The following is a 19,905-nucleotide window of genomic DNA, read 5'->3' as shown; positions in this document are numbered from 1 at the left end:
TGAATATGTTATTAAAGTGCTTTTAAGAATGCTTAAATACTTTGTAATGGTTTGAACAACCAATTAAAAAAAAGAATGCTTAAATAATTTTTCAACATGGTAAATTTCTATACTTTAAATTTATGACCAATATTAGTTTGCTTAGTGATTATTTTTTCATATTTAGTCTTGACTTAGAGATGACTTTTAAAAAAAGCCAGGATCCAGTATTTGTGAATTAACAAATACTGATGTAAAAGATTGCTCTTTTCTTGCTAAAGACTTTTATTATAGATCTACCTCTGATGTAGATGTCTTCAATAGAAAGCTTCTATTAGAAATTGCACAATTTATACTTCAATCAGGAAGTTATTAAATCACATTAGATAAAAGCATGTGTGAGGGCTGGGGATATAGCTCAGTTGGTAGAGTGCTTGCCTCACATGCACAAGGCCCTGGGTTCAATTCCCACAACACACACACACACACACACACTCACACACACACACACTCACACACACACGCACACACGTGACCTAATCTAATATATATGCAGGTCATGAACACTTTCAGAAAAAAATCCAATGTCAAAATATGTACTTAAATGTCTCAATAGAAAGAAAAAAATGAAATAAAAATACTTAGCCAAGCTTCATATCAATTAGACAACTTTTACTAAATGAGAAAACTACATTTAGAATGTGCTTTAAAACAAAATGGAATTAGGAAAAAAAGACATATGCATTTTAAAGAACTTTTGCACTGTGCTGAAAATCAAATATTTCTTGCAGTAATACAATGCGCCAATCCATAAAATGTAAGTTAACAGAATTCTCAATTTAAACATTTTCAAAGACAATATTAAGGTCAAGAATTTCACGTCTATGGTAGCACATATAGAAGGGTATTATAAATATGATGTCCATCCCTGTGAAGCTTACAAATTTGACAATGCTCAATAAAAGATTTTAGAATCACATCCAATGAATCACAAACCTGTGTCCTATCAGTTCTCCTTCTAAAATCTTTATGTTGACTTTTCTACTCCTTGCCATTTGTTAATTCTAACCCTTAAAACAAAACAAAACAAAAACAAAAAAAGAAATGCTGCAATAAACTCTTGATCATGTACAGAAATTATTGCTACTATAGTTCACTACAAAGCATATCTATACAATATCATATGACCTTTGATTATGAAAAACCAGAATTAAAATCTTTAGTGACACAGCCTTACAATCGTATACAACATTCACATGGCAATATTAGACAGTGAAGCACCCAATACCCATAGTTGACAATATGTCCCACTGACCAGCATCCATTTTAAATACATCCTTCGTACAGAGGGAGGAAAATAGTGTCAGCTTTCCAAGGCTTGTCAAAAAAGGATTCTCATGTTCTGTGGATCTAAAAACAAACAAACAACAACAAAAACCCCAAAAACAAAACTGATGCAGGTGAGGGTGTTATCAGGAAGTAGGCATGCCAAAAGGTGTTTCGTGCGAATTAAAACCTAAAGCCAAGGTACCACATAATCACATTACCAACTAGTTGGGTGATACTATATGAGCCTTATCTTAAAAATAAATGAAATGCTACTGCACAATAGAGCATCAATAAGTTAAAAATTAGAGTGCACAAATCCAAATCAGTGGCAATTTCTGTAAAAAGCAAAATATTCACTATCAGCTGTAAGTATGCCCAAACTGTTTGATTAAAAATTATTGGATAGTTCGCATATTTTTAAAACTATCAATCTCTAAAACTCCTTTTACTGTAATGAGGCATGTTTTCTTAGTAAGAGCAAATAGATAAGTAAAGGAAAATAATAGTTGGTGAATGTCTTTAAAGCTCTTCCCATGTTTCACTTTTAAAAATGTTTCAGAAAAAAAATTAAAAATAGTTGCCATTATTCTAGCAAAAACAAACAAACAAAAGAAGCCCAAAATAATTAAACAACCAAGCAACACTAAAACCACATTACACAGATGGATCATCATGCTTTCATCTGATTTAACTATCACATCTAGTTTAACTGGGATGCTTTTCAACTTTAAAAATTGTGATACATGAAGATGTAACTTTAATGGATAATTTTGAATTTGGATTTAACTTCTTTTGTTGAATATTATAACAGAGTATACTTATTACAATACAGTGTAGCACATCTTTCTATTAGAAAAAAATTTAAGATCCTTTACCCGTCTCCTTAAGTTAAAGGTGTGACATCATAAAGGGTGTCAAATGGCTGGATGGTTTTACAGTGCACACTTATATATTATGAAGTATGTCCTTAACAAATCTGATGGTTTCTTTATAGAATTCCTTTCTTCACCTTTTCTTCGGGGGATTAGCTGTTCGAGGTGGAGTGACAGGACGTCCAGAGTTCAGTCCACCATACTGGTACTTAGCTTTCTTTTCAGATGGTTTCAATATCTTAAAGTAAATAATCCACAATATTATTCTTTCAAAATAGCACAATTTATCAAAATGTAACAAAATGTAGAATAAAATAGCAAAACACAATAAATATTTCTCATATTTGAAGATGGTGCAAGGGCTACAGGTGTAACTCAGAGGTGGAGTAAGTGCCTAGTATGCACAACGCCCTGGATTCAATCTCCAGGACTAAACAACAATAAACAAAAGAAAATACAAATATCCAAAAACTTATTGTGTATTATTCCATTAATATTTTAGTAGAAAGCTTGAGTACACTAACTCTATCAAGTACCCACCTTAAATTTAAGACTTTTTTCAAATTAGTATATCTCATCGATTTCAAGAGTCAAAAGACCCAAGCTCTTATAATCCTGACATATTTTGTTTAGCAGGTAATTAATCTTCAAGTTATAAATTCTTTAGATTTTATAAATTATTTTTAATAAAAAATCATTTTTGTGTTGCCAATTTGTAGTAAACAGATCTCAGACTGGCTTTAAAGTTTATCTATTTGAAGTAGTCAAGTCAAGGTTATTTTCTTTTATTTTATGGTATTAAGGATTAAACTCAGGGTCACTCTATCACTAAGTTATACCCCCCACTTTTTTTTATTATTCTTCTTTTGAGACAGGGTCTAAGTTGCAGAGGCTAGCCTCAAATTTGCACCCTCCTGACTTAGTCTTCCAAATAGCTGGGATTACAAGCATACACCACAGTGCCCAGCAAACCAACCATGGCCATAATCTTATTTTAGAACATTTTTGTCCACCCCCACAAGAAACTTTGTTTCTATTAGCAGTCACCCACCATTTCTGCTCTCCAACTCCCTCCAATCATAAGCAATCACTTAACTTACTTTGTTCCTGTAGATTTGTCTACTCTGGACATTTCACATAACTGGCATCCTAAATGGTTGCTTGTGACCAGCTTCTTTCAACTTTTGATTCCAAAGCTCCCAATAATACAATGTGTATTAGTAACTCATTCTTTTTTTTAATTACTAAATTACATTCCACTGGATATACCACATTTTGTTATTCCAATGGGCTTTGGGATTATTTCACTATTTGACTATTATGAATAATGCTGCTTTGAACATCATGTGTAAGATTTTGTGTGGACCTATGTTTTCATTTTTCTTGGGTATATACCTAGAAGAGAAATTGTTGGGTCAACTGTATGTTTATCCTTTTTGGGAGGTGGTTCTGGGCATGGTTAACCTTTTGATGACTACCAAACTGTTTTCTAAAACATTTGTACCAATTTACATTGCCACCAATGTATAAAGTTTTGAATTATTCCATTGCTGCCATCTGACGTTTTATACTCATCCTAGTGAGTATAAATTTTTTTTAAAAAAATATTTATTTTTTTAGTTGTAGTTGGACACAACGCCTTTCTTTTCTTTCTTTCTTTATTTTTATGTGGTGCTGAGGGTCAAACCCAGGGTCTCGGATGTGCTAGGGAACACTCTACTGCTAAGCCACAATTCTAGCTCCCTAGTAAGTGTAAATTTAACCTACATTATATACAGAAAAATACCATGATTTTATAGGAAAAATATAAAGAGAACATTTATAAAGTATTTCTTAAAACTATTCAAGAGCATTATAATGCCTTGGTGAAAGGAACATATTAATCCCACTTTCCATGACAACAACTGTTAGGATAAGACCTGAAAGAGAAATATAGTTGGCCCTATGTATTTATGGGTTCGGCATTTGAAAATTCAACTGTAGACTGAAATATTCAGAAGAAAAAATATATACTGAACATGTACAGATGTTTCTGCCTCATCATTAATTCTCTAAACAATAGAGTACAACTCCTACTTACACTGCATATGCACTGCATTGGCCATTGTAAGTAATTTAGAGATGATTTAAAGAATACTGGAGGATGTGCACAGACTATATGCAAACATTGTGCTGTTTATATAAAATGACTTGAGCAACCTCAGATTCTATTATCCACAGGGAGCTCTAGAACTAATACCCCATGGGTACCAAGGAATAAATGTACAGTGTGTACATGTGAAGGATATAAAATAACCTTTACAAAAACAAAGTACTGAAGCTATTTAAGTCAGTGAATAAGAACCATCTGTGAGCAGCACAGCAAACTACAGTTGGTCCCTTTTCAAAATATCAATGTTTCTATGTTTACAAAAGATACTTTAAGATGATTTAGAAAGTACCTTAGGTAAATTTTCTACTTCATTTTCACAAGAAAATGTCTATCCTACCTGCTCATCTTGCAAAAGAAAACAAAACCTATCCATTGCCTTCACATTACTAGGTAAGCCAATATCCAACAGGTCATATGGAGGAATTCAACTGAATCAGGATCCCTTGACACAATTCAGAGCTCCTAAAACTCTCATTTTTAATATATACCAAAAGAGGCTGGAAACTTTTGTGATTAGAAATAGGATCTCTAAAGAGTTTCAGTGACAATCATTCCTGCATTAAACTGATTTTTAACACTCCGTTCAAGGGAAGATCACAAATCCAAAAGAAAAATCATTATGACAATAGTTTCAATTATATTTCCAGTTGTTAAAAATTTACATATATATCATACCTGAAATGAACACATCAAAGTTTCATCCACACTCATCATTCCACCAGCATTGTCAAACTCGCCACAGTAATTGGGGGCTGAAAATAGGGTTACCAATTGTCGTTTAGCAAAAAATTCATATCCATCTTCCACCACCTGTCAAAGGAAATGTTAAAAGTGAAAACTCAAAAAATCATATTTCCAACACTCATAAAGGAAAGGGGGAGAACCTGGTAGGTATAATGTCCACAGGGAGCTGGAATACCAACCACATCTTTGATAACACTGTAATCAATTATAGAATTCTTAATTAAATGAGCAAAAACAAAAAGGAGACTGTGCTAAGATCCTTTTTCTTGTTTCACTTTTAAACTTACCATACTGAAATACTGAAAACATTTACTAAGTTGGGTTTAAGTCACACATATCAGGCTCCTTTGTTAGCTGCTAATAAATTGAACTTTTATTAAAATGCTTTTCCTTATTGATTTAATGATTTCTAAATTCTGTTGTCAATTCCTAAGTGATTTAAATAATCTCAACTCTACAAATGAGAGGTACTAGCATTTTATATTTATTGACAATAGGAAGATTACCTTTTTTTTTAATTTTAAGTTTTAGGTGGATACAATATCTTTATTTTATTTTTATGTGGTGCTGAGGATTGAACCCAGTGCCTCACGCATACTAGGTGAGCACTCTAACACTTGAACCACAACCCCAGCCCAGAAGATTACCTTTTGAAGTCTATTTTAGATATCCTTCAACAAGCAAAATTGCACTACAATGTTTGCTAATATAAAAAAGAGCTCCAAAATAATTTACTTTTAAAAATAACTCCTACCTCAGTTTTAGGAACATGTTTCTGTTGACATTTACCTTATGATAAGATTTCAATATTATCCATTTCAATTAAAACTGTGGCCACCTCGGGCTGGAACTGTGTCTTAGTGGTAGCATACTTGCCTGGCATGTGTGAGGCACTGGGTTCGATTCTAGGAAGGAAGGAAGGAAGGAAGGAAGGAAGGAAGGAAGGAAGGAAGATCTATCAACAACTAAAAAAATATTAAAAACTGTGGCCACCTCTTCTACCCCCAGCTCATAGTAGTGCTTGGCACTCAGTATTATGTTTCTTAGTTGTTTGTTTATTCTTTCAAACACTTTTTTAAAGCAAATGTGAAGTTTGTGTTATTTCTTATTATAAGCCTCAACTGTTGAAACAACATGACTAAAAACAAGCAGAACGGCAGGTGTAATGGCACATGCCTGTAATCTCACAGATAGGGAGAGAGAGAGGGAGGAGGACCTCAAGTTCAAGGCCAGCCTCGTCAACTTAGCCAAACCCCCTCAAAATAAAAAATAAAAAGAAAGCTGGAGATGCAGCTTAGTGGTAGAGCACTCTTGGATTCAATCCCTCAGTACTGCCAAGAAAACAAAACCAAAACCAAAAACCAAGTAGAACAGGATTTGGGAAGTTTCTAGAAAACAGCAAACAAACTAGATAGTTCAATAACTTGAGCTTTAAAAATCATAACCTACATGTATTAAGACCACTGAATAAAAGCATACAATTGGAAAAATAATTATCAGTGTGGATTTTAGTTAGGAAAGTTATTAGCAAGTCTGCTCTGAAACCTAACAGAATGCTTAATTGTCAAAATTATAAATAGAATACTTACTGATTAAAAGACAGTCAAAAGCCAAAAGGGAATTTCATTCAATAGAATGACAAGCAAAACATGTGATACATATATATATAACATACAGAGGAGAAGAAAACAGTCATTTTTGTTTATCACTTAGGATTACACAAAGAAAGAGAACTAGGCAAGCATCGTGGGGAATAAAACCTAAAGAAAAAGAAAGTACTATAAACAGTATAGAATGAATTTAATAAATTTTGCTTTAATACATCGATAACAAGGAATCTTAATATATTTGTAAATTTAAAAAACTCAGTAACCTCAAATGTGGCCAAGAAAGATTCTCATTTTTCCTCTCCATTTTCTTTCTTTTTTCTTGCAGTGCTTTGGATAGAACACATGGCCTCCACCATGCTATGCCAGTGCTCTACCAATGAGATATATTCCTAGCCAAGAAAGATCCAAAATGCCTTTCGATCAATTTTTTAAAATTATTTTTCAGTGTTAGGTGGACACAATATCTTTATTTTATATTTATGTGGTGCTGAGAATTGAACCCAGTACCTAGCGCATGCTAGGCGAGCACTCTGCCACTGAGCCACAACCCCAGCCCCGCTTTTGATCAATTTATTTTACACTAGTTATGTTTGGAAAACATGGGAATTTTTCTTACATAACAATGATTGTGTCACAGTTAATACAATGATCACATTCTGATATCCTTTTTTTTTGGGGGGGGGGGTGCAGAGCTAGGGATTGAAGCCAGGGCCTTATGCATGTAAGGTAAGTACTCTACCAACTAAGCTATATCCCCAGCCCCACATTCTGATATCTAATATCCAGTCTAAAATCTAATTCTTCAATGTTTCATTTTTTATAGTGTAGTTTGTCATTATCAAAAAACAATATCCACATAATTAAGGATAACATTTGACTATTGTCCATAATATATAAAGACCACATTAAAAAACTAGACATCATATAGAAAGCTTCAGCAAAGCACTGAAAATGTTGATGGGGTTGCACTATACTGTGTACAAAAACATTCTTTTCAAACATTTCATGTAGGGCAAGATAAGGTTAACAGATCAACTATCAACTGTGAAATCTAGTACTGGCTCTGCTTCTCCTATTGCTTTCCTTATACTAAGTCACTTGAGCTTTTTTAGATGTTTCCTTGAAAATAAAATGAAAGGGCTGTATGAAGTTAACAAATAATAAAATATCCACGAGTCTTCTTTCATACCTGATGAGCTCGACAAATCAAGTCTAAATCATGACGATTCAGAAATTTACTGACTACATCAGCTCCAAAAGTAAAGGAAACACCACGATCATTTTCTCCCCAGCCTTGAACATCCTTATCTGGGTCAGACCACAGCAAATCACAGAGTAAACCTTTAGAGAACAATACAGTAATGAAAAATACAAGTTAGGATAAAGCATAACATTTCACTTCTACCCTCACACCCTGTAAAAAACATGGCCCATCACATTTCACTTCTACCCTCACAAAATGTTTTATTTCCTTAAATTAAAAAAAGACATGTTCTGTATTTCCTATAATAAACAAGGCAAATCACTTGTCCCCAAGGTACGCCCATCTGTCTTATAAAGCAACTATGCAAATATAATCTTGCCTAGTTTTTTAAGGTAGTACTTTCCACTATTTTCCACATATAGGAAATATGTATATAGCACACTCTGAGCACAACAATATATGAAAATCTGTGTATAGTTTTTCCACCTGAATAACCAGATGATCAGCATCATTCCATGAATAGTTTATCCTTTCCTTAAGACATACATTGTGAGGGCTGGGGTTGTGGCTCAGTGGTAGAGTGCTTGCCTAGCATGTGTGAGGTACTGGGTTCAATCCTCAGCACCACATAAAAATAAATAAATAAAATAAAGGTATTGTGTTCAACTACAACTAATACACACACACACACACACACACACAACATATATTTTTTAAAATAAAAAAAGACACAAACTGTGTTTCTGAGTATTGTGTTCTATTCCATTTGCATATTTTATCTAACCCTGAGTCACCAACACACTAAAGTTTTTAAATAAGTTGCTATATTTGATAGGGCTAATATACACTTGAGGCCTGGAGGACTTTAAAAAAAAAAGTGAAGGAACAAACTCGGATCAAACCCTTGACTCTAGTAATGATCTGGGTCTAGCAAGAGTTCAGGACAAGGGCTGGGGATGTGGCTCAAGCGGTAGCTCGCTCGCCTGGCATGCGTGCGGCCCGGGTTCGATCCTCAGCACCACATACCAACAAAGATGTTGTGTCCGCCGAGAACTAAAAAATAAATATTAAAAAAATTCTCTCTCTCTCTCTCTCCCTCCCTTTAAAAAAAAAAGAGTTCAGGACAAAAATATTTATCTGGATATCTTCATGATAGTAATACTAGTAGAAATCATAGGGGTGACTCAGATTACTTTTGGGAATATAAAGACTACTAAACGAAATCTTGAGGAATTCAAACATTAGGTAGGCAATAATAATAATTACTTAATGTTTGAATAATAATAGTAATAATTATTTTTTACTAAGCTCTCACTATGATGTTTTAAGAAATCTACCAGCACACAAAAACCTATGGGTTTTTAGTCATTATTTATGACTGATGATGACTCTTGAAAAACCACACACACTTCCAGTCTTCTATAATGCTTCTACATTCTAGTCTGTTTTCAAGGATGAAGCGGTGAGCAGAAAACCATTAAGAATTCATTAAATTATTAAGAATTCATAATTTCAGAGTGACAACAAAACTATACAAAATTAAAATACAGTTACTTAAGATTTGGGAAATGTGATAGTCTGTTGTATAAAAAGTGAAACACAATAGTAACAATAAGAATCTAAAATTCTTTAGTCTGGCATGGGGACATATATCTGTAGTGCTGGTAACTCTGAGAGGGTAAGGCAGGATTGAAAGTTTGAGGCCAGCCTGGGTAACTTAGCAAGACCCTGTCTCAAAATAGAAATAAAAAAGGGTTGAACTACAGCTCAGTGGCAGAGTGCCTGTTCGTTCAGGCCTTAGTATTACCACCAAAACAACGAAACAAGAGAACCTGGAGTCAAGATTCAATGATTAATGAATAAGCACCACGATCAATTAGGATACTATTTCAAAGACTGTGTTAATTTATAAATTTAATTTCTGAAGCCTGCACAGAACACCAAAGATCAAAATAACCGTTTTTCAGCATCTCAGAAATTTCCATTAAAATATACTGAAAATAGAATCTTAATGTCACTGATTTATATCTGAACTATAAAAAAGTATAAACAACTAAATATATATATATATATATATATATATATATATATAATATCTTATTTTAAAATGTTATTTAAAGACAAAATTCTATTAGGGTTAGTCAAACATTCAATAATTATAATCAAAATCTGTGGTGACATTCAACACTTTTCACTTTGATAAGTGATACAAGTAAGCTATTGATATATGTAGTGAAGTAACATTACAACATTCAGTGTTTGAGATGGCCTACTGATATCAGAGGACTGTACAACCATTTATAATGGCTAATGTGTAGTCGTGAACTGCATTTAGAGTGATACTATCAAGTTTTCAGTACACTGAACAAAACAATCCAACGATACTTCAAAATGAACAACTAAATGCAAGTGAAGTCCAATTTAGAGGTTTAACCTTGTTTTACTCAGGTACTGAACAATGAATAATTTTTAATGCCTAGCTGTCTTCGAGTCTCTAGGAAATTAACTTACTTGGTTACTATTCAGCTCAAACTTTCATCTCCCTTTTAAAAAATTACAAATAATCCTCATCAGAAAGTTTATGACTTTTTTTTCCATATACAGTTATGTTCCTAATAGAATTCTGAGTCCCTCTCTTACCCCAATTTCCATGGTGAATATGTTTAAATTTGCTGAGAACTGATGAATCCAATAAGTGGAGATCTGATTACATAAGTAATAATGGAATGATTAATAAAATAATTTTGTTTAAAAAAAAAGTCTTTGGCAGAAACAGGGAAAGGGCAGTTTTACTAATGTTAATATTTTTAATAGTAGTATAAAAGTGTGATGTAATAAAATGATGTTTTGTCTTTGTTGCCATTTTGTCCTAGCACAGATCTCCCAAAACCCTTGCAATTTGAGTTATCTTTTGTTTTCTGTAACAAGGCCCTTCTGACTCTATGGTAATAAGATGATTCATAAAGGGGTTTCTAAAAAACTTCAGGATAAGTGCTGTTCACCAGAAAGACCAACCATGTGAGCACAGGGTTGGATTTCTTAGCCCTTTTCTTCTCTTACCACTTCAGGCCTGAAAATAAAGTTATATTAAAAAGACTGTAGACCAACACAACTTGGGGAGCTTCTGGGTGGATGAACACGCTGACATGCTGGGAAGGAGACATGCCTGGAGAGGGCCCAGAAGTTGGGCTACCTGCCCACAATGTCTTTCCCTGTTTATCTCTTCCATTTGGCTGCTCCTCAGTTATAACCTTTATAATGAAGAAGCAAATGTATCAGAAAAGGAGGATGTCCTGAATTCACCGATAGGTGGGTGTAAGTGTGGGTCACCTGAGGACTCCACATGTAGCTGTTGTCTGAAGTGGGGATAGTCTTGTGGAATGGAGCCCTTAACGTGTGGAATTTGTGCTAATTCTGGAAGTTAGCACCAGAAATTAACCAGACACCAGTTGGTATTGAAGAACTTATTATGGTTTGAAAATCCACATGCATTTGTTATCAGAGAACACAACACATAAATGTTTTAACCCATTATGTACTATCATCCCATTAAAAAAATTAATAAAATTGCTGGGCCTGGTGGTACATGCCTGTAATCTTAGCTATTCAGAACGTGAGACAGGACTGTGATTCTCCCTATAGTATGCTGTTTTTAAGTCCTTTGAGTATAGACTGAGGATAGCTGGGTAAAATGGTGGTTCCATTCCCAGTTTTCCAAGGAATCTCCATACTGCTTTCCATATTGGCTGCATCAATTTGCAGTCCCACCAGCAATGTATGAATGTACCTTTTTCCTCACATCCTCACCAACACTTTTTGTTGTCTGTCTTCATAATAGCTACCATTCTGACTGGAGTGAGATGATTTCTTAGAGTAGTTTTGATTTGCATTTCTCTAATTGCTAAAGATGTTGAACATTTTTTCATGTATTTGTTGACTGTATATCCTCTTCTGAGAAGTGTCTGTTTAGATCCTTGGCCCATTTATTGATTGGGTTATTTGGTTTTTTGGTACTTGGCTCACAATTCACAAAAGCTAAACTGTGGAACTAACCTAGATGCCCTTCAGTAGATGAATGGATTAAAAATGTGGCATATATAAGCTATGGAATTTTACTCAGCAATAAAAGAGAATAAAATCATGGCATTTGCAGGTAAATTGATGGCACTGGAGAAGATAATGCTAAGTGAAGTTAGCCAATCCCCCCCAAAACAAACACCAAATGTTTTCTCTGATACAAGGAGGCTGATTCATAGTGGGGTAGGGAGAGGGAGCATGGGAGGAATAGACAAGCTCTAGATCAGTCAAAGGAGTAGAAGGGGTAGGGAGGGGGCAGGGGATTAGCAAGGATGGTGGAATGTGATGGACATCATTATCCAAAGTACATGTATGAAAACATGAATTGGTGTGAACATACTTTATATATAACCAGAGATATGAAAAATTGTGCTATATGTAATAAGAATTGTAATGCATTTTGTTGTCATTTATTTTTTAAAATCAATTAAAATTTTTTTAAAATATGAAAAAATAAAAACTATAAATAAAAATAAATAAGAAAGCAAGGCAGGAGAATTCCAAGTCCTATAAATTATTCATTTTAAGTTTTTTAAGTGTCCTATATATAGGACAATGGGACATATTGGCTTAACCAAAAGTTCACAGGAGGAAGCAGAGGAATTTAACTACATTCAATTCAGTGGCATTTTACAATACAAATGCCATGGTTAGATACTCAAATATGAGCAATATTTTTTTTTAATTTATAGTTGTAGATGGATAGAATGCCTTTATTTTATTTCTTAATTTTTATGTGGTGCTAAAGATTGAACCCGGTGCCTCACACTTGCTAGGCAAGTGTTCTGCCACTGAGCTACAGCCCCAGCCCTGAGCAATGTTTTAAAACCAATAGAGATGTTAAAACTATGCCTATCATCTATTTATAAAGTTACACCAGGCTCATTTGTTAATTCAGCATTGTATCATCAACTAGACTTATTTGCTTTTCCCCTACTTGACTCATTAGTTGTTCTTAATGTTGGAATAGTCAATAATTTACACAAAAATTTTTAATAAACTTCATATATAATTTTCAAAAAATCAACCATGTCTCTAGAGCTTTCAGGGCTCTAAAAGTTTGAATGAAATACAGATGATGCAAAAAATAACAAAGAAGACAACTATCCTTGGCTAACTTTAACTAAAATCTTTGGATTAATAGGGATTTTTTGTATTTTATTTTTTTGGTACCAGGGATTGAACTCAGGAGTACTCGACCACTGAGCCACATTCCTCAGCCCTATTTTGTATTTTATTTGGGGACATGGTCTCACTGAGTTGCTTACCACCTCGCTTTTGCTAAGGCTGACTTTGAACTCAAGATCCTCCATCTCAGGACCAATGGGATTACAGGTGTGTGCCACCATGCCCGGCAATTTAAAAGGTATGAATGAGGGAACTTAGAAAAGTAAGTGGAATCAACAGCAAGATCTTTTTTTGTGATACATTTGAAAGAACCACATTAAGGTTGCATAAAATTTTAAAAGTCATACATTTTGGGGAATGATTAATGAGAATACTCTGAAGTTAGCTTACTGACTATAAAAGTGGTCTCTATTATTTATTAAATCAATCCTACTTCCACTAAATATAATTAGGTTCAAATATGTCAACATTTTACACAAAACAAACTTCTTTACATATGTACCTGTATCAGGGACATCAGTGGGTCTCATAATTCTCCGAATCTGCTCCATAGATTGCAAGTCTGGTGATAGTCCTATAAATAAAAAGATGAAACATAATCCTGATGTAACAGAACATTATCATTATGTTGTCTTCTCTATCTTTCCTACCAAGGAAATGAAGTTCTGTTTATTATATTTCAAAAAATTTCTCAAGGAAAGATCCCCTTTCTTTCCAACCATTCCTTGTCCTTTGTACAAAGACACTTAATTACAATCCTTCCTACCACTTGCCACTTTATGAACTATCTAATCTTAAACATTTTTACTCCCAAGTTAAAATGCCTCATTGGTTCCCTAAGAATCTTTCCTCACATCCCACTCTAACATGCTCATTATTTTCATGAAGGCAGGATCTGCTGACCAGAAGAATAAACAATAAAAAACACATGAAAATATTTGTAGTATATAAACATAAGCTATTAATTCTCTCTGGTAGGCAATCCAAATGTCATCACAAAGAACAAAGCTAAACATTACATTTCATACTGCTGTATTTCTATTCTTAGCTATACCAATGTGTAAGAACAATAATCCCTTAAATGTTTAATACCTACTGGAAAACATGTCTCAATATAATGAATTATGTTGTTAGAAAATAAACCATTTATTGCCTTAAGCCTAATCAAGTGCATTTGTCTTTTCAGCATTTTTCCAGTGTAACTCTTTCCATATAGTGATGAAAACAAATTTTCTCAATTCTTTTCTTTTATATTTATTTTTTAGTTTTCGGTGTACACAACATCTTTATTTTATTTTAATGTGGTGCTGAGGATCGAACCCAGCGCCCCACGCATGCCAGGTGAGCATGTTACTGCTTGAGCCACATCCCAGCCCCTCAATTATTTTCATTAAATTACTTCCCTATCCAAAATCTGATACTGTTATTAAACCATTTAACAAACTCCTTTGCTCAGTTTTCAAATCTCTAGTCTTATCTCATCATTCCCCAATGTGTATTTGACATTCTAATCAGGCACACATTCCCTAAACTAGACAACACACAGACTGTCTCAAGTCCTTTTCACTTCTCTGAAGTCCATTTACCCTCTAAAACTCAGGCCTCCATAAACACGTGCTCTACACTTTTCTCCCTTTTCTGGTTTCTCATAATAATGTACTGTCTCTAGAAGTACTGACGCTATTAAATCATTTATTACTTAATGTTTCTTAAATATATTTTATTAATAGATCTTAAAAATTCTTCAAGATGATCCATTACACATCTACCTAAGCGCTAGTCATGTTAGTTATTCCAATGAATTTTTACAAATTCAAATCATATAAAATAACTTACATTCTACCAAGAAATTACTTTTAGGACAAGGAGACACACTGCACAAAGCTGCACTTTTAATATGTAAAAATTAAGTTCAATTACTTTTGGATTCTGATGAAAGGTATTTACATAGGCAAGAAAATAATGATCACCTAATTTTTACTGACAGACTGGGGATGCAGCTTACTTGTAGAGCACTTGCCCAACATGTATAAAGCTGCGGGTTTGATCCTGAGCACCACAAAACAAATAGAGGCAAAGACAAGACATTTAAAAACTAAACCAAACAAACAAAAACCACAACTTCTAGTTATCCTTTTTTTATGAGAAATTTTTTAAAGAATTAAAATTTCATTACTCATACATATCACAAATTTCCAATTGTTTTAGCTATGCTTAATACAGTTTTAATTGCTTCAGTTTTCACATAAGTACTACTTTGTTCCCCCATAGCATTCTAATTATTATAGGTCTTTTCTGAGTTAGGGAACAATAAGGAAAACTCCTAAGGCAAATTTATTACTCTACCTCCATGGCAACAGAAGATCTTCTCATCCACAATGGCAGCTATAGGCAGACAGTTAAAACAATCAGTGAAGGTCTTCCACAATTTAATATTAAACCTTCGTTTGCCTGTAAAAAGAACAAGCAAATAAATTAAAAAATCTAAAAGATTTTCCCATAATGATTTCAATTTTCTCTTTTGCTTAACCAGCACTTTCCCCCTAGATGTACAAGTTACATAAAAATAAGTTTGATGAGCTCAGAATGTAGCTCAGTGGTAGAACACTTGTCTACTACATGTGAGGCCCTGAGTTTCAACCCAAGCACTGCAAAGCCAGGAAAAAAAAAAAAAAAAAGAGTACTAAGTTTAACACTTCAAAAAAGGTAACAAATATATTAAACACTAGCACCTTCAGTAAAGTTACAAAGACTTGCAAGATTTTGTTGGGTGTTTTATGAAACAAACACATCAAACACAGAAAAAGAATAAATTCAATTAGAAAATTACCATAATTGATTCTAAATTGTAATTTTTGTCTTTTAAGATCACTATAATTTAAGAAGTTTAGAAATAGCCTAATAGGTATTGGTTCATCTTTTTCCTTCAACTTTAGCACTAAATACCTAGCCAAGTGAGTAAGCAGAAGTGAAAGGGGTCCATTTTTAACTCTAATGCACTAAGGAAAAGTATAAACTAACTGCCAAAAAAGAAAAATTTACAAGTGCTTAACTTGGTATTCACTTTTGAGTGAATTACATCTTGGCACTATAGCAAGTGCAACAACATAAAGGCTATAATTTTCCTGTAGCCTAGCTTAAATAGCTATAACAAAGATGACCTCAAGTGCATGTTCACCTTTTTAAGACTTACTTGATTTTCCTGATTTGGCTTTAAGTTCAACTACCAGGAAAGGGATGAAAGACACAGGTACTAATCTCCTATGTTTTTAGGCTACAGCCTATCTCTTAATGAGTAAGTGTAACTCCAAGCACTGTTTACAAGCTGTCTCCCATGCATTATTCCATTTGATGTCACTTTTATTGTCAAGAATATTCATACCTCTATTTTAAGAACACACCTATATACTTCTAATCCTTATATAGCTTGAAAAAGATGTGATTTCATGTTCTTAACCTACTTCCCTTCTACAGGTCTGCTTTCAACAAGTCAAACTATGCATTACATTATATAACTAAAAATATAATATAAAACCAAATACAGAATCATTCCCATTAGAACATAAGCTCCATGAAAATAGGTTATCTGTCTGATGTACTGCTATATCCCCAGTGTTCAGAAGTGACTGGTGTGTGTGTAGTGTGTGTATGTGTACACATGTATACACACATATATATTGTCCTCAAACACTTGTCAAATCATTACATAAATCAAGGAGATACAAGTTTAATTAGACTCTACCATATTTAAAGATGGAAAAAAGCAAGAGGAGATTCTAATGGGGAATGCTACAATTAAAAAAAAAGAATAAATTCAATTAGAAAATTACCATAATTGATTCCAAATTGTAATTAACCAAACATACTCACTCCCAGTCAATCTAACAAAACTAACAGACAAAATTTGAATATAGTAGGGTAATATAATAATAATAATACTTGGAAATACTACTACAGAACATAAATCAATTATTTCCTACTGATGAAAAAGAGCACAATAAAATAAGGATACCCCAGAGTATTCAGTATCTTTCTGGGTTTGTAAATATAGATTAAAATTCTAATAATAAAATTTGACCTGTTTTTTTTCTGTGGGGGGAGGATTAACAGGAACTAAACCCAGAGGAACTTCATCACTGAACTATATTCTCAACCCTTTTTATTTACTTTTTCTTTTGAGACTGGGTTCCACTAAGTTGCTTAGGGTCTATGTTGCAGAGTCTGGCCATGAACTTGTGATCCTCCTGCATCAGCCACTGGATGTGCTGGGATTACAGGCATGCACCACTATGCCTGCATACTTTTGACTTTTAAATAGTTTCACAGAATGTCTCAATAGTTCTTGTGACACAGTGCTAATGAGAGCTTTGGTCATATCACAAGAATGCTGTGAGCTAAAAACTTCTGGACGTTAGAAAACCTGAAGCCACTACTGATAGAGACCTGTTTCACTTGGATACCTTACTAGGTAAACTAATTATTAAAACAGGACCTTTTCACCTAAGGAAACTACAGTCAATCTGAAACAACATGACCAAGGAGATCTCAAGAAACTAATTTCATTAGTAATATGGTTCCCAGTTTCAGGTTTCCTTTCTTAGGCCTCTGTTTTTTAGTTTTAAAAAACTTTGAACTGGAGGAATTCCTTTGATCTGGAAAATTATTAAGAAGATGTTTCTATTAATTACTTTTCTTTCATGTTTTTTTTATTTGTTTTTTAAACAGTTTGTATTACAATTTACTTAATAATCCAGGAATTTTGCAGCTATCAGTAGTTCCAGGGAAATTTTGGGTGCATTTGGGAATTCAGGAACCTTGGTGGAGCAGTTAATGTAGCAAACCTTGTAAGTAAAATACATAGTATACTTTTGATAGCACATGAAAAGCAATCTCTCTAAAACTGAATACACTGGTTTTATTTTTGGAAAAATGACCTGGGCTACTCAACATGGCTTTAATTGTTCCTGATGTTAGTGCACTGTTTTTTGTTTTTTAAATAAATTCATGACCATCAGAAGATATCAATCTGACATGTATGGCATCAGGACTTTCACAGCCACCAGAGGTTCTCTCCTCTTTATCCATTTTGTTCTTACAAAATTTTACTTTGGTTCCCTAGGAACTTTAGTGTTTCTTTTTAACCCTGTGGCCACTATAAATAACCCTGTGTCATCCCACCACCATGCGCCCCCCCTGCCCCCGCCACCACCACCATAGCTCCTACCCCAGCTGCCTGACCCTTTCTCTATTAATTTCTTTTCTAAGTTTTTATTTTTACTTACATTCATCATAGAATCCATAAATGCGATTGATGCTAGCACATTCATGATTTCCTCTTAAGAGAAAGAAGTTCTCTGGATATTTGATTTTATAAGCCAATAGCAAACAAATGGTTTCCAAAGACTGCTTTCCTCTGTCCACATAATCTCCTAAGAAAAGATAGTTGGCTTCTGGTGGGAAACCTCCATATTCAAATAATCTCAGTAAATCTGTATACTGTCCATGAATATCTCCTAAAAAACAGAAAAAGTGAGTTTTAGAAAAACTGATTACTGTCACAAGCAGCTTCTACAAAACAGTTTTCAAACTCTTATGCGATCCCCTCCCCTTAAGCAAGTGACTTGTGACTTATAGGAAACAACAAAAATGAGATGGGCAAATACTTCCAAGATTAGGATATAAAAGATCATGACTTCTGCTTGCATTCTCACACCTTCTTCCCTGTCAATGGTCTATGGAGAAGCTCATACAGCAAAGAACTGAGGGAGGCCTCTGGTCAATAGTTCATTTGAAACGGAGGCCCTCAGTCTATCAGCCTATAAAAAACTGAATCCTCTCACTGTTGAACCTTGACAATCCTTATCCCAGAACCAGAGGACTAGCAAAGCTGTGCCAATTCCTGACCTACAGAAACCGTGGGATGTTAATATTGTAAGACACAAACTTTGGGGGCAACTTTTTCATATATAACTGCTAATATAGTTACTCTTACTATATAATACTTTTACTTTGATCTAATAGTAAGAACTATGAAATACATAGTATAAATAACTTCTAATACCTTTAAGTTATTTTTACATTAAAAATACTTTTGAAAGAGTACCTTTAAAAAGTACAGGTGGTACCTGACTAATGATGGTTTTACTTATAATTTTATGATGCTGCAAAAGCAATATCAGTTAGTAGAAACCATACTTTTCCTAGGCTAGTGAATACTCTTTGGAGATGGCAGGCAGCAGCAATAAGCTGCAGCTCCCAGTTGTTGGCCATGCAATAAGGCTAACAACTTATATTTCACAGCATACTGTGTTGTTAAGCTTTGATGTTCAGTAGGTTAGGTGTATAAATGTATTTTTAGTTCATACTTCTTTTTGGAGGGGACTGAACTCAGCGGCACTCAACCAAAGCCCTATTTTGTATTTAATTTAGAGATAGGGTCTCACCGAGTTGCTTAACAACTTGCTTTTGATGAGGCTGGCTTTGAACTCATGATCTTCCTGCCTCAGCCTCCTAAACTGCTGGGATTATAGGCCTGCACCACCAGACGCAGCATAAATGTATCTTTAAGTTAAGATATTTCAATTTATCATGGGTTTATTGGGACATAACCCTATCATAAATTGAGGAACATAATAAAACATTTTTTTTAATATTTACTTTTTTTTGGGTGGACACAACATCTTTATTTGTATGTGGTGCTGAGGATCGAACCCAGCGCCGCATGCATGCCAGGCAAGTGCTCTACCGTTTGAGCCACATCCCCAGCCCCATAATAATAAATCATTTTAAGATCATCTATAAATAATTACA

The 19,905-nt window shown here is 34.0% G+C and overlaps 1 protein-coding gene and 1 pseudogene across 5 annotated transcripts in view; both read right to left on the bottom strand.

The window, feature by feature from the left end:
* Positions 1 to 636: 636 nt before the first annotated feature.
* Positions 637 to 19,905, bottom strand: part of Ppp1cb (protein phosphatase 1 catalytic subunit beta) — a 41,327-nt gene continuing 22,058 nt past the window's right edge. For 3 of the 5 annotated variants that reach the window (XM_077792079.1, XM_077792077.1, XM_077792078.1), the window contains exons 4-9: positions 18,378 to 18,608; positions 15,442 to 15,546; positions 13,598 to 13,669; positions 7,876 to 8,027; positions 5,008 to 5,142; positions 637 to 2,446 (exon numbers count right to left, since the gene is read on the bottom strand). In XM_077792079.1, the coding sequence (XP_077648205.1) occupies positions 2,420 to 2,446; positions 5,008 to 5,142; positions 7,876 to 8,027; positions 13,598 to 13,669; positions 15,442 to 15,546; positions 18,378 to 18,608 (722 nt within the window). In that variant the 3' untranslated portion in view covers positions 637 to 2,419. Of the gene's footprint in view, positions 2,447 to 5,007; positions 5,143 to 5,918; positions 5,982 to 7,875; positions 8,028 to 13,597; positions 13,670 to 15,441; positions 15,547 to 18,377; positions 18,609 to 19,905 lie in introns of those variants that run through there. The other 2 variants (XM_026404412.2, XM_077792080.1) reach the window with 2 other exon arrangements.
* On the bottom strand, positions 17,838 to 18,180 carry LOC113196536 (elongin-C pseudogene; annotated as a pseudogene).

This window comes from Urocitellus parryii, chromosome 12, assembly GCF_045843805.1.
Source record: "Urocitellus parryii isolate mUroPar1 chromosome 12, mUroPar1.hap1, whole genome shotgun sequence".
Taxonomy (NCBI): domain Eukaryota; kingdom Metazoa; phylum Chordata; class Mammalia; order Rodentia; family Sciuridae; genus Urocitellus; species Urocitellus parryii.
The sequence above is the reverse complement of the archived record's forward strand: the minus strand, read 5'-3'. Positions and strand labels throughout refer to the sequence as shown.